This window comes from Uranotaenia lowii, chromosome 2 (genome assembly GCF_029784155.1).
Source record: "Uranotaenia lowii strain MFRU-FL chromosome 2, ASM2978415v1, whole genome shotgun sequence".
NCBI lineage: Eukaryota > Metazoa > Arthropoda > Insecta > Diptera > Culicidae > Uranotaenia > Uranotaenia lowii.
The window spans coordinates 130,643,321-130,655,629 of NC_073692.1; the positions used below are offsets into that span (position 1 = coordinate 130,643,321).

The 12,309-nt window shown below is 32.4% G+C and overlaps 1 protein-coding gene across 8 annotated transcripts in view; it reads right to left on the reverse strand.

The window, feature by feature from the left end:
- Positions 1-713: 713 nt before the first annotated feature.
- Positions 714-12,309, reverse strand: part of LOC129743766 (protein-glucosylgalactosylhydroxylysine glucosidase-like) — a 118,120-nt gene continuing 106,524 nt past the window's right edge. For 5 of the 8 annotated variants that reach the window (XM_055735919.1, XM_055735918.1, XM_055735916.1 and 2 more), the window contains 2 exons: positions 1,536-2,242; positions 717-1,479 (listed from right to left, as the gene is read on the reverse strand). In XM_055735919.1, the coding sequence (XP_055591894.1) occupies positions 1,382-1,479; positions 1,536-2,242 (805 nt within the window). In that variant the 3' untranslated portion in view covers positions 717-1,381. Of the gene's footprint in view, positions 1,480-1,535; positions 2,243-12,309 lie in introns of all 8 variants that reach the window. The other 3 variants (XM_055735913.1, XM_055735914.1, XM_055735915.1) reach the window with 2 other exon arrangements.

Here is a 12,309-nt window from a genome sequence, read left to right on the forward strand (position 1 = left end):
CCGATTGTTGTACGGTATTTGTGTAGCTGGTAGAAAAAAAGAACATGTCCTTCCAGTATTACAATCTGTGTACAACAAAGCTGTGCGTTTAACCTCTGGCGCCTTTTGCACAAGCCCTACTAAAGCCATGCTTTGTGAAGTTGGTCAACTTCCTTTCGGTTATTTGGTAGCATTAACTGAAGCCAGAACTGCAATAAGAATGATTGAAATGGGACGCACATTGAAAGATCTTGTCTTGATTAAAAGGATAACTACATTTTTTGAAACGATAACGTCATGTAACTTTCCAAAAATTACACCTCTTATTAGATGGGGCCCACATAGATGGGACCACATAAAACCGTGTGTAGATTAATCAATTGCCCGGCAAATTTATGCAGGCGATAGCTCTCATAAAGTTTTATCGGTATATCATGAAGAAATCAATAAAAAATATTCAGACTTCGTAAAAATTTTTACAGACGGCTCAAAAGCAAATGGTTCAACAGGTTTCGGAATATTTTCAGAAATAAGCTCGACCAGTGAAAGATTACAAGATACTTGTTCTGTATTCTGTGCTGGGACCATGGCAATCTTAACAGCAATCAAAAATTCTCCCAAAAACAAAAAGTGCGCTATCTTTTCAGATAGTGCAAGCTGCTTGAAAGCAATTGAAGCAGGCAAATCTCGTAATTCTTGGATTCAATCCTGCGAGCTGCTTATGGAGAGTAAAAAGATTAGCTTGATATGGATACCAGGACATGCCGGCATTATTGGAAACGAGATGGCCGACCAACTTGCTAATGAGAGTAGATCCAAGGTCCATCAACAAATATGATGTATAAGATGTATATTTCTCATGCTCTTTTTGGACTTAGGTATTGTTATGAGTTCATGGGAGGCCTGTAGATCGTTAAGCCAAAGAGAATAATTTTCATTCAACGTTGCTAATGAGACTCAAATGCGAGTATTTTTCACCGGAAGCACCTCAAGGGTCATATGTAAATTTTTTTTCTAAACTTTAGGATCAAACTTTGATCAACCAATTGTTTAATGGGTAATTTGGACCATAAGGAAGCTTCCCATCGATAGCTCAAAAATTATGGAAATGCACGCACATGGGACTCATATGGAATAAAATAAAATATAAATAATGGAAAACCTTATGAAATATAAACGAGGATTTGATCATTGGTTAAACGGTCACTTGATGGCACTGTACATGTTTTTTCTTCACTCGCGAAAAATATTTTTATTGGTTATTCATAGTAAAGAAATTAGAAGAAAAAGTTGAGAAAAAATGCTCATTGTTGGTGGATCAATTGCTACTTCAATTGATCCTCGTATATAAAAATTGGGTTGTCAGTTTTTCTCAATGACTGAGCTTCTCGCTGACTTCTGATTAAACATTGATGATTGACAAGGTATCTTGTGGGAGAGAACATTCGCCAAATACGTTGAGTTTGTTTCGAATAGTAATGTTCGTGTTGGTTATATCGTCTGAAAAAAAAATTAGAAATTAATACCGGTCAATTCTAATGAGTCATATACCTTACATATCGTATTCAGTGAAATTGGTTCCTCTTTGTCGCCGGAATGTAGCATCAAATCTCGAGTTAGTTGAGTTGCTTCAAGCGTCACCATCGCCTTGGAGATGCACATAGTCAATCTGGCTCCGAGATATTCCAACCCTTTTATTGTCAATCCTTGGGTCCCGGGCAGCAGCCTGGGTCGATTTATCTCCAGCCGATCCAAGTACAACCGAACTCCAGCGAAACCGTTGATGATCGCTTGAAGGAAGCCACCCGCACCGGTGATAAAGTTCACGGCCCCAGTTTGATCCGGTGGGACCTCGCACCACACGTGGAATGGAGCCCGCACGTATGATCGGTAGCTACGCTCGAAATTCCTCTCGGCATCCTCGATCTCGCCCAGATCCAGGTGGTTTATGGCATGCATCGCCCAGGTCATTGCCGGCCCTGTTGCTCGGGTGACACGCTCGTAAAAACGCAGATCATTACTCCGGGTTCGAGGGGTCATCCTCAGATGCTGATAGTTCAGTGGGTAGCCCAGCAGTACGGTGTCCGCCTGTTTGATAACGGTTCCCAACTCGTAGCCCTGGAACTGCGGATGGTAGTCGTGGGTCGAATCGTAAAGCAACTTGAGACGGCCGGCCAGCGAAGACCAGCTCTGCGGGGTCATCTCGTCCAGTTGTGGGGCGGTGGAATTCTTGCTTTTTTTGCCGCACATGCATTTCGTTAAGCTGCAATGATGGATCAGTGAGAATGTTGCTTGATACATGTGATAGTACAACATATGGTTTGGTGGCAAGATTAAGTACGGTAGACTCGGTACTTTGTTTAAATTGCGTATTGAGAAAATAAAAGTTTTGTAGAAATTATGATTCGAAATTAAATATTAATTTTCAAAAACAATTTTATAAGCTATTTTTCAAACACAACTTTTCATCACAGTGTATGAAGGATAGGGTGGCAACGAAAACGATCACGTCGAATTTCAAAAACGAACCCTATATATTTTGTAAGTTGGCCCAAAGTAATAATCTGTGCATAATTTTGGCTCAATCGATCTTTTTTTTTTATGAACAATTCCACTGCGACCAATTTATTTGATTTATTGTGGAATAACCCAATTTAATATTTGTCTGACTAGTTGACGTTGACGAACTTGATTGAGGGGCAGCTCAAAGAGTTCAAAGTTTCGTTTTGTTCACCCTAAAAAAATACCTGAGAGGGAACTAAACAAAACGGGAGAATCGAAATTTTTGTTTATAAAATGAAGATTGAGGCGTCATCTCGAAAACAAAAGTTTTTTTGCTCAAGAATCGACGTTTTGAGCTGATTTACTATTTGTTTATGGAAAACCGGTTCCTTTCTATTGAGGATGGGTCATTTGGCTGAGAGTCATGAGGCCGAAAACTATTCGGCCGAAGGTCATCCGGCCGATGGACGTTAGGCCGAATGGGTTACAAGGCCGAATGACTAGGCCTAATGGGTTTTTCGGCCGACGGTTATTCAACCGATGACTGTTAGGCCGAAATGACACAAAGCCGAAAGGATGTGTCGTTTAGCTGAATGGTCATTAGGCCGAATATTCATTATGCCGATTGGTCAGTTGGTCGAATGGTCATTTGGCCGAATGGTAGTCGGGGCAAATGGTCGTAAGGCCGAATGAACACCAAACCAAATGATTGCTAGGCCGAATGGTCGCTAGGCCAAATAACCTAAGGCTGAATTATCATAAATAATGGTTGATAGGTCAACAAGAATTTTTTTAAATATGGTCGCCAATCCGAAAGGTCGAATCTGACCTTAAATCCATTCGGCCTAACGACCATTCGGCCTAACTACCGTTCGGCCTAACATGCAAAAAAGCGTTAATATGTCATATATGCCTAGCATGAAAAACCAACGACCATTCAGCCTAACAACCGTTCGGCATAAACAAAATAAAAAATTACAATTAAATTTCAATGACAAGTGACACCAAATTGTAAACAAAGCAAAAAATAAAAAATTTAAAATGACAAAGATTAAATAAATTCACAAAAATGATAAAAATGAAAAATGATTTTTTTTGTCATTTTTGTCTTTTTTTGTCATTTTTGTCAATTTTGTCAATTTTGTCAATTTTGTCAATTTTGTCAATTTTGTCAATTTTGTCAATTTTGTCAATTTTGTCAATTTTGTCAATTTTGTCAATTTTGTCAATTTTGTCAATTTTGTCAATTTTGTCAATTTTGTCAATTTTGTCAATTTTGTCAATTTTGTCAATTTTGTCAATTTTGTCAATTTTGTCAATTTTGTCAATTTTGTCAATTTTGTCAATTTTGTCAATTTTGTCAATTTTGTCAATTTTGTCAATTTTGTCAATTTTGTCAATTTTGTCAATTTTGTCAATTTGGTCAATTTTGTCAATTTTGTCAATTTTGTCAATTTTGTCAATTTTGTCAATTTTGTCAATTTTGTCAATTTTGTCAATTTTGTCAATTTTGTCAATTTTGTCAATTTTGTCAATTTTGTCAATTTTGTCAATTTTGTCATTTTTGTCATTTTTGTCATTTTTGTCATTTTTGTCATTTTTGTCATTTTTGTCATTTTTGTCATTTTTGTCATTTTTGTCATTTTTGTCATTATTGTCATTTTTGTCATTTTTGTCATTTTTGTCATTTTTTGTCATTTTTGTCATTTTTGTCATTTTTGTCATTTTTGTCAATTTTGTCATTTTTGTCATTTTTGACATTTTTGTCATTTTTGTCATTTTTGTCATTTTTGTCATTTTTTTCATTTTGGTCATTTTTGTCATTTTTGTCATTTTTGTCATTTTTTTCATTTTTGTCATTTTTGTCATTTTTGTCATTTTTGTCATTTTTGTCATTTTTGTCATTTTTGTCATTTTTGTCATTTTTGTCATTTTTGTCATTTTTGTCATTTTTGTCATTTTTGTCATTTTTGTCATTTTTGTCATTTTTGTCATTTTTGTCATTTTTGTCATTTTTGTCATTTTTGTCATTTTTGTCATTTTTGTCATTTTTGTCATTTTTGTCATTTTGGTCATTTTTGTCATTTTTGTCATTTTTGTCATTTTTGTCATTTTTGTCATTTTTGTCATTTTTGTCATTTTTGTCATTTTTGTCATTTTTGTCATTTTTGTCATTTTTGTCATTTTTGTCATTTTTGTCATTTTGGTCATTTTTGTCATTTTTGTCATTTTTGTCATTTTTGTCATTTTTTTCATTTTGGTCATTTTTGTCATTTTTGTCATTTTTTTTCATTTTTGTCATTTTGTCATTTTAGTTATTTTTGTCATTTTTATCATTTTTGTCATTTTTGTCATTTTTGTCATTTTTGTCATTTTTGTCATTTTTGTCATTTTTGTCATTTTTGTCATTTTTGTCATTTTTGTCATTTTTGTCATTTTTGTCATTTTTGTCATTTTTGTCATTTTTGTCATTTTTGTCATTTTTGTCATTTTTGTCATTTTTGTCATTTTGTCATTTTTGTCATTTTTTGTCATTTTTGTCATTTTTGTCATTTTTGTCATTTTTGTCATTTTTGTCATTTTTGTCATTTTTGTCATTTTTGTCATTTTTGTCATTTTTGTCATTTTTGTCATTTTTGTCATTTTTGTCATTTTTGTCATTTTTGTCATTTTTGTCATTTTTGTCATTTTTGTCATTTTTGTCATTTTTGTCATTTTTGTCATTTTTGTCATTTTTGTCATTTTTGTCATTTTTGTCATTTTTGTCATTTTTGTCATTTTTGTCATTTTTGTCATTTTTGTCATTTTTGTCATTTTTGTCATTTTGGTCATTTTTGTCATTTTTGTAATTTTTGTCATTTTTGTCATTTTTGTCATTTTTGTCATTTTTGTCATTTTTGTCATTTTTGTCATTTTTGTCATTTTTGTCATTTTTGTCATTTTTGTCATTTTTGTCATTTTTGTCATTTTTGTCATTTTTGTCATTTTGGTCATTTTTGTCATTTTTGTCATTTTTGTCATTTTTGTCATTTTTGTCATTTTTGTCATTTTTGTCATTTTTGTCTTTTTTGTCATTTTTGTCATTTTTGTCATTTTTGTCATTTTGTCATTTTAGTTATTTTTGTCATTTTTGTCGTTTTTGTCATATTAAGTTTTTTTTAAATCAAATTCCAGCCCATAATATCGATACACTAATCCAGACAACAAATTGTGCGGAATTTCACTTTGCTTGGACAACTCTAAATCGACCTTCAAACGCCTGGAAGTTAAGAATTTTGTGAGGAAAGGTTATAAATTTCCTCAAAAAATAGTAATAAATTCTGGCGGAATTGACAGGCAAATAATTGACCAATCATCCTGTATAAAATATAGAATTTACCCATGTGCTTATTTTTTTTTTTAGAGATGGAGTTTCTTTGGGGAAACAAAAATTATCAATTGAGAGTTCTAAAACAGAGTTTAAGAACAAAAAGGTCAACATGTTTATGCTAAAAATATACACTTTAAAAATAAATCAGATAAAAAAATGCTTAGTCCTAAATAGTCTACAAAAAAAACACTCACGCTGCATAGAAGTCATCAACACTCGAAAGGTCCAACCAAGTGACAACCGGGTTTAATTCAATCGCCCATTTCCGTTCCGAAAGCAGAGGTCCGGCCTTCTAGTCGGATTAAAGACGGCTCCTCGCCCGCTCTTCTGCATGGGAAATGTATTTTCCCATGTAAAATCAATCAAAAGCATACCAATTTAATGATGGTGCAGCAGCAGCAGCAACAGCAAACAAGCCAAAGAATTATGTAGGTTGAGCCACAAAGCTTTCCCATTCACAAGGTTCTTCTGTGGTTTTGGTATTGTCGATTAAGAAAAATTCTTGTTTCTTGCGGTAGATTCGTTAGTCAGTCTCGTGGGTCGGTAGACGAGAAGCGCGAACATCCGCCAGATCGAATAACTTTAAAATCAACAATACTTGCCTGACTACGGAAGAAGTATGAAGTTGATCCAATTGGAAATGCAGTCACATCGGGAAACTGGTGAACATGATAATTGTACTTGTTCTCAGGGGTAAAACGCCCCACCTCCCCTTTGAGTACCCAGCCGGGGAAGACTTCAGAGAATGGATTAAGAGCTGGGATGTTTTATGATTTATTTGCTTTGGCTGTGATGCTGGATTGATCGAACGTATACTGGCAGCAGAAAAAAGGTTAACTTTTCGTAAGGCAGATGTCCATTGCCGGTTTCTAATCGGATTAGTAACGGTTCTACAAGTCATTCCTAGTTCATATTTCCAGCAAGATTCTTGGGCTAAAAATGTCTTTAAGACTATGTAAAAAAACAATTTTCAAATAATCAAGAAACCTCACGAAGGAAAATCAAAATCCCCATGGTTGAGTTAAAAGGAATCTTTCGATTGCTTAGGTCTTTTTAACTTAGCGGCTCACCACACTCCCCTGATTATGGACGCTAACTGTTCTAAACAAACAAGAAAAATATATTAGAAATTCAAAAGCGCGAACAAACTCTAACTTAATTTTCAACGAATAGTTAAAATAAACTGTTTTGAGTTAATACATGATATTTTTTTTTTACTTAAGTGTATTTCAAAGCTAAAAATGTTGAAAACATATTTTTGTCACGCTACAGAAAAGGAAACCATCAAGTTTCAGAGAGCTACTGAACGCAAACAGATTCGAAAGGAAAAAATCCTAATTGAATACGTTGTATACCGTCAACTGGGGCATCATGCAACACTTTTCGACTTCAATGGCTTCTAAAAACTTAATGCCCACGGATTCTTGTACATCAAAAGTCTTAAGATTGATGGGATATCAAATTGACGAAGTCAGATTTTTTTTGGTTTCACCAGTTATTTTAAAATGTACAAAAACAAACGGTTTTCACCCTACTAAGAAAATGGGGTAAGTTGCAATAAACCTTGTTTTAATAAAAAATCAAATGAAAACGTTTGAAAATTTTTAGTTTTTATATCTTTTTGATGTCATAACGGATGAAGCACAAATTTTAGTAATTTTATAATTAAATATTGCATTTTTTTAATCATAAATGGTTTTTAAGAAAAAGCATGGGGAGAGTGGGGATACTTGATCCCCTTTTCTTATTTTCACCATATCTTTTTGGAAAAATTTAGCAACTCGCCGTCTTTGACATTTTCTGACAGCTTGTAACTTCAAGTTTCTTTGCTCCAAAAATTAGAACGATACTTGAACCCGTTGATGAACTAGAAGCATTTTCGTGGGAGTAAAAAAATTGCGATTTTTCTGAAGTTAGGGGAGACTTGATCCCCTATTGAAGGAGACTTGATCTTTTATTCAGGAAGCCCTAATCCTTGTATAAAAATCTAATAAAACCCCAAGATAGAATGTTAATTGACTATTTGGGTCATGTTTGTTCTCATTAAACAATTTATAGCAGGCATAAGAAAAAAAGTTTTATAACTTTGTCTCAACGCTAATAACATTGCATATTTAAAGGCGCTATTTTTTATAATTAAGAGAAAATTAATTATTTTTGCTCTTTTCTTCAGACAATTGTTTGATAAATATTAGTTTTTGGATGAATATTAGTAATTTCGTAATTAGCAATCATAACGATCAATTCAGAAGAAGAATATGCCGTTTGGAAGGGGGATCAATTGTACCCAACTCTAGGGGATCAATTGTACCCATAATCAACATTTTAGAAAACTTTTTCTGAAAAAAGTTGAAAGTTTTCCATTACTTTGAAAATATGACATTATGAAGCTCATTTTACGCTCGAACGATTGATACATTGGAGCAAATATTTTTTTCATAATTTTCCCATGTAAGGAACATTTTAAAGTGATGAAAAAAGATCTTCAAGTTACATTTTGTGGAATTTTTCAAACAAAGTTCAATTACTCAAACAATTATTTTGTAAAAAAATTTTAAACTGCAAGCATTGTTATTTTGCTCATTTTGGCACATTTTTCTAGAACATTTGATCTTTGTAAGACATTCCAGTTTCGAGATATAGCTAAGGAATCAAGTATCCCAAGGGATCAAGTATCCTCATTCTTCCCTAAAGGTGCTGCATAAATTTAGGGGTAAAAGATACTACAAAAATTTGTACTAGCTGAAATCAAAAAGAAAAATGTTTGGATCAATGAAATTTTGAAATTAACAAACACGCGATGGAAAACAATCGTTTTCCAGCGTATGGAACCGAGATTTAAAAGGTGAATCTTTGATTTAGATTTTGATGCATTTTAGCCTGAACTTGTAACTGGATTATAAAAATATTCATTTTTAAAAAAATTGGTGATTATCCGAAAAATATTTTTACACCAACACTGTTGGTATAGGATAATAAAAGAAATATACAGTTTACAGTTAATATCATTAAACCAATCCATCATACTTGGTAAAGTTTTTTACGGAATCAAAAAAATGAAAATTTGTACATGAATTGCTCGATTTTTTAAATTTTTAATTCGGACCAAAAATATTAAAAAACTATCTCACGATGTGAGAAACTATATCATTATCATTATCATGATAATTTCATTACATTATATTATAAGACAAATCGAATAATTTTTTTTTATACATAATAATCGTTGTGGTAAAAAAACGTTTCATATAACGCTGCTGTTGCATGATGTTTGACGGTATAATGGTTTCAGTGAATGTTCTTCACAGAAGAGAAACAGATACACTTACAGATTCAAGTCTTCTGAGCCAACGATCATGAGATCGATCTCGATCACAGCATACTAAAGGGTAATATGGTCTGAGATAAGAGTCTGAATACTGTATCCACTGACATGAGCAGACATCTGTTTTATAAACATAAGAGCAATTTTGAAACCTCTTACAGTTTAAGATGTGATTTTATAATAAAAATAGTCAAAATAGCCGATTTCCGAAACCAAGCCGGCATATTTATGTTATTTTGGGAAATATTTCAGTCCCACTTGCAATATCTTTCTTCTTGTATATAAAAATGTAGGCGAATATATGCGCCAAATAACTCTTGCAGGGTTTATCCGATTTGCATGCATTTTTTTTGTTGTGTTCGTCTTTGATACCTATTTAGTTTTAGTTTTTATTCTTATCAAATAAAAGTCTTGGCATGATCATATTGCCGAAAATAGTCATTTTTGCTTCAAAATCAAGACAACTTCGACATTTTTTAAGCTTATCTATACCCAAAATTTGCCAGATTGCCCGAATTTGCCCGGACGTTGTTGAAAATTAAGCCCGGATTTATTCCCTTTATTTGCAGAATAAAAAACTCTAATTCAACAAAATCATCATTATCGGTTTCTGAAATCTTAAAAAACGATTTTTTTTTGTCAGGAATTTGATAAAATAACCCGGATTTTTTCGGCCCGGATAAGCTTTACGCTCATATTAGAGAATGTCATATTACTTTAGAAACGAATATTTATCGATATGACTGTACAAATTATGACATGCTCCAAACAATTAATTAAAGATGATATATTCCGTTACATATTTATAGTAACACCACGAGAACGTCTTATTTGTTCCTACTTTATTCCTTAACCTTAAATTGATTTAAAAGATTTTTTATGAAATGTAAAGAATGTACTTAGTTAGTTTGAGAATAGAATGGTATCAACTTTGTGGCGATTCCATGAAAATTTCATCATTGAGAAGAAACAAATGGAAAATTAGGAAACGTAGGAAAAACTCTTCTTCTTCCTTTTATGCTTAGATGCTCAAAAACTAAACGAAATTTAGAATATAAAAAAGGTTAACTTCGTAGAACTAAAATTCATAATTTGATCCAACACTCAGTATCAGAAGTCAGAAACAGGTTTTGATACAAAAACATCTTCAAATACAAAAAGCTTTCAAAATAAAAATTTTAGTCGCAAATATATTTAGGTGAGCCAAGATCCGAAAATAAAAAGAAAGTTTAATACCAATTTATCGGTAGTGCTAAGAAAATAAAAAGAATAAAATTTCTACTTGACATTGGTTTGCACTCAAATTTTCGAAACAAAATTTGAGTTTCAGTTCTCATATTTTATTCAACATCACAATGTAAATCCAATTATTTAATCAACGTTAAAAAACTAGCTGGCTTTACGAAGATTTTGAACATTGATGAGAAATAGCAATACAATTCAGAATAAAATTTATCAAACTTGAATTTAATTTCTTACTCTATGACCATCAAACTATCATTTTTGATTGCAAATACATTCAATTCGATAAATTTACAAAAAAATGTGTTTCTTTAGGAATTCAAAATCTAAGAAAGAAAATCATAGAAGAAATTAAGAAAAAAACTGAGTTTCAAAATTTATTAACAGAATCTGAAATCGCGTGTTCTAATTAGTTTTAAATTGAAAGAAGAAATGCTTTTATTCTCTACTTAAATTGCCTTTTTGTAAGAAACCCAACGGTTTAAGTTGATGCGAATCAGAATTCGATGAATATTTTTAATGTTCTTTACCCACAATTCTTGCATTCACATTTTGACAGATATAATAAAGTGTTTATTGAAAAGATGATCAAATAATTCGAAGGAGATAATTAAAAGCATTTCAGGATAACGAAAAACAGAATGTGATAGGAAAATTTACTCAACAAACTAAAAAAAAAATTGGAGGTAACAAAAAAAATCGTAAAATGTTATTCAATTTCAAGTGTTGTTTGAAAACACTGCAATTAGTGATGGGCAATGTCTGCGAAATTGGTATACAATAAAGAATACTTTCAAAATAGTTTTGAAGAGAAAAAAAAAGAAAAAAGTCAATTGATTAAAGCTACTTAAAATGCCAACACATTTCAGCAAAACATTCTTTGGTGCACTTTTCTTGGGGTTAATCGAAAATGGACATAACAGTGTCTATAATCCTCTGTAAACGAATAAAATAAAAAAAAAGAAAAGACAGTAAAACGAAAAAAAATCATCTTTAAATTGAACCCAGAAGATGTTTGCTTTCAGCTTTTGCTGGAAATTAAAAAAAAATTATTACGATAATTTTTGCCCCTGAAGGTAGGCATCACATAGGCAAATAGGTTTTCTCCTTAGTATGCACATTCAGCCTGCCTTTCCTATAAGTAAATTCATCTGCGAGGAAACATCAAGTTTGTGTTTGTTTTCGTTTGTTACAATTTTTATTGGAAGTATTTAGCCTACTAAGAGGAAATAGTGGTGTTTTTTTTTGTTTTTTGGCGACCGCCATCAATTAATTTTCGTAGCTTCAAAATTTTCCTCTCGTGCTATGGCAAAGAGTATCAAGTTGATAACCCTCGAAGTGAAAAGCAAATAATTTGTCTTTTCTTGATAGTTTCTTATGCCGCATTTTTAGTTCAATTAAAAATGCCTTGTTGTAGAATAATTTGTGTACCTCTGTTTAACATGTTATTAAAGTACTTCGCTTTCAATATATTTATATCATTTCCGAATTGTTCTGCCCATTTTTTGATAAAATAATATCTGATTGTTAAGATTGGTTATGTCTAGTGTCAGTAGAAAGTTAACTGTTTCTGGTCTAGTCATTGTTTAACTTGCAATGATATGTATCTTATCATCCAAATAAAAAAAGTTAACAAAAACTTGAAATTAAATCCATTTCATGAAAATTTGACGATTGGCAATTGAAAAAATCAATCTTCTCGAATTGTTGTGAGTTCTCGCTTGTGAACTGAAGGGAAAAAAGCAACATGAACTCTCCAGATAATTCCCATGATAACCGTGTAAGCTGATGACAGATTAACCTCAGATAGATTGATACCTGTGTTATGATTTTTCCCTGTTATCACGGATGCCGTGCCTTCATGAAAGAGCGCCTCCCGTCGTCGTCATCT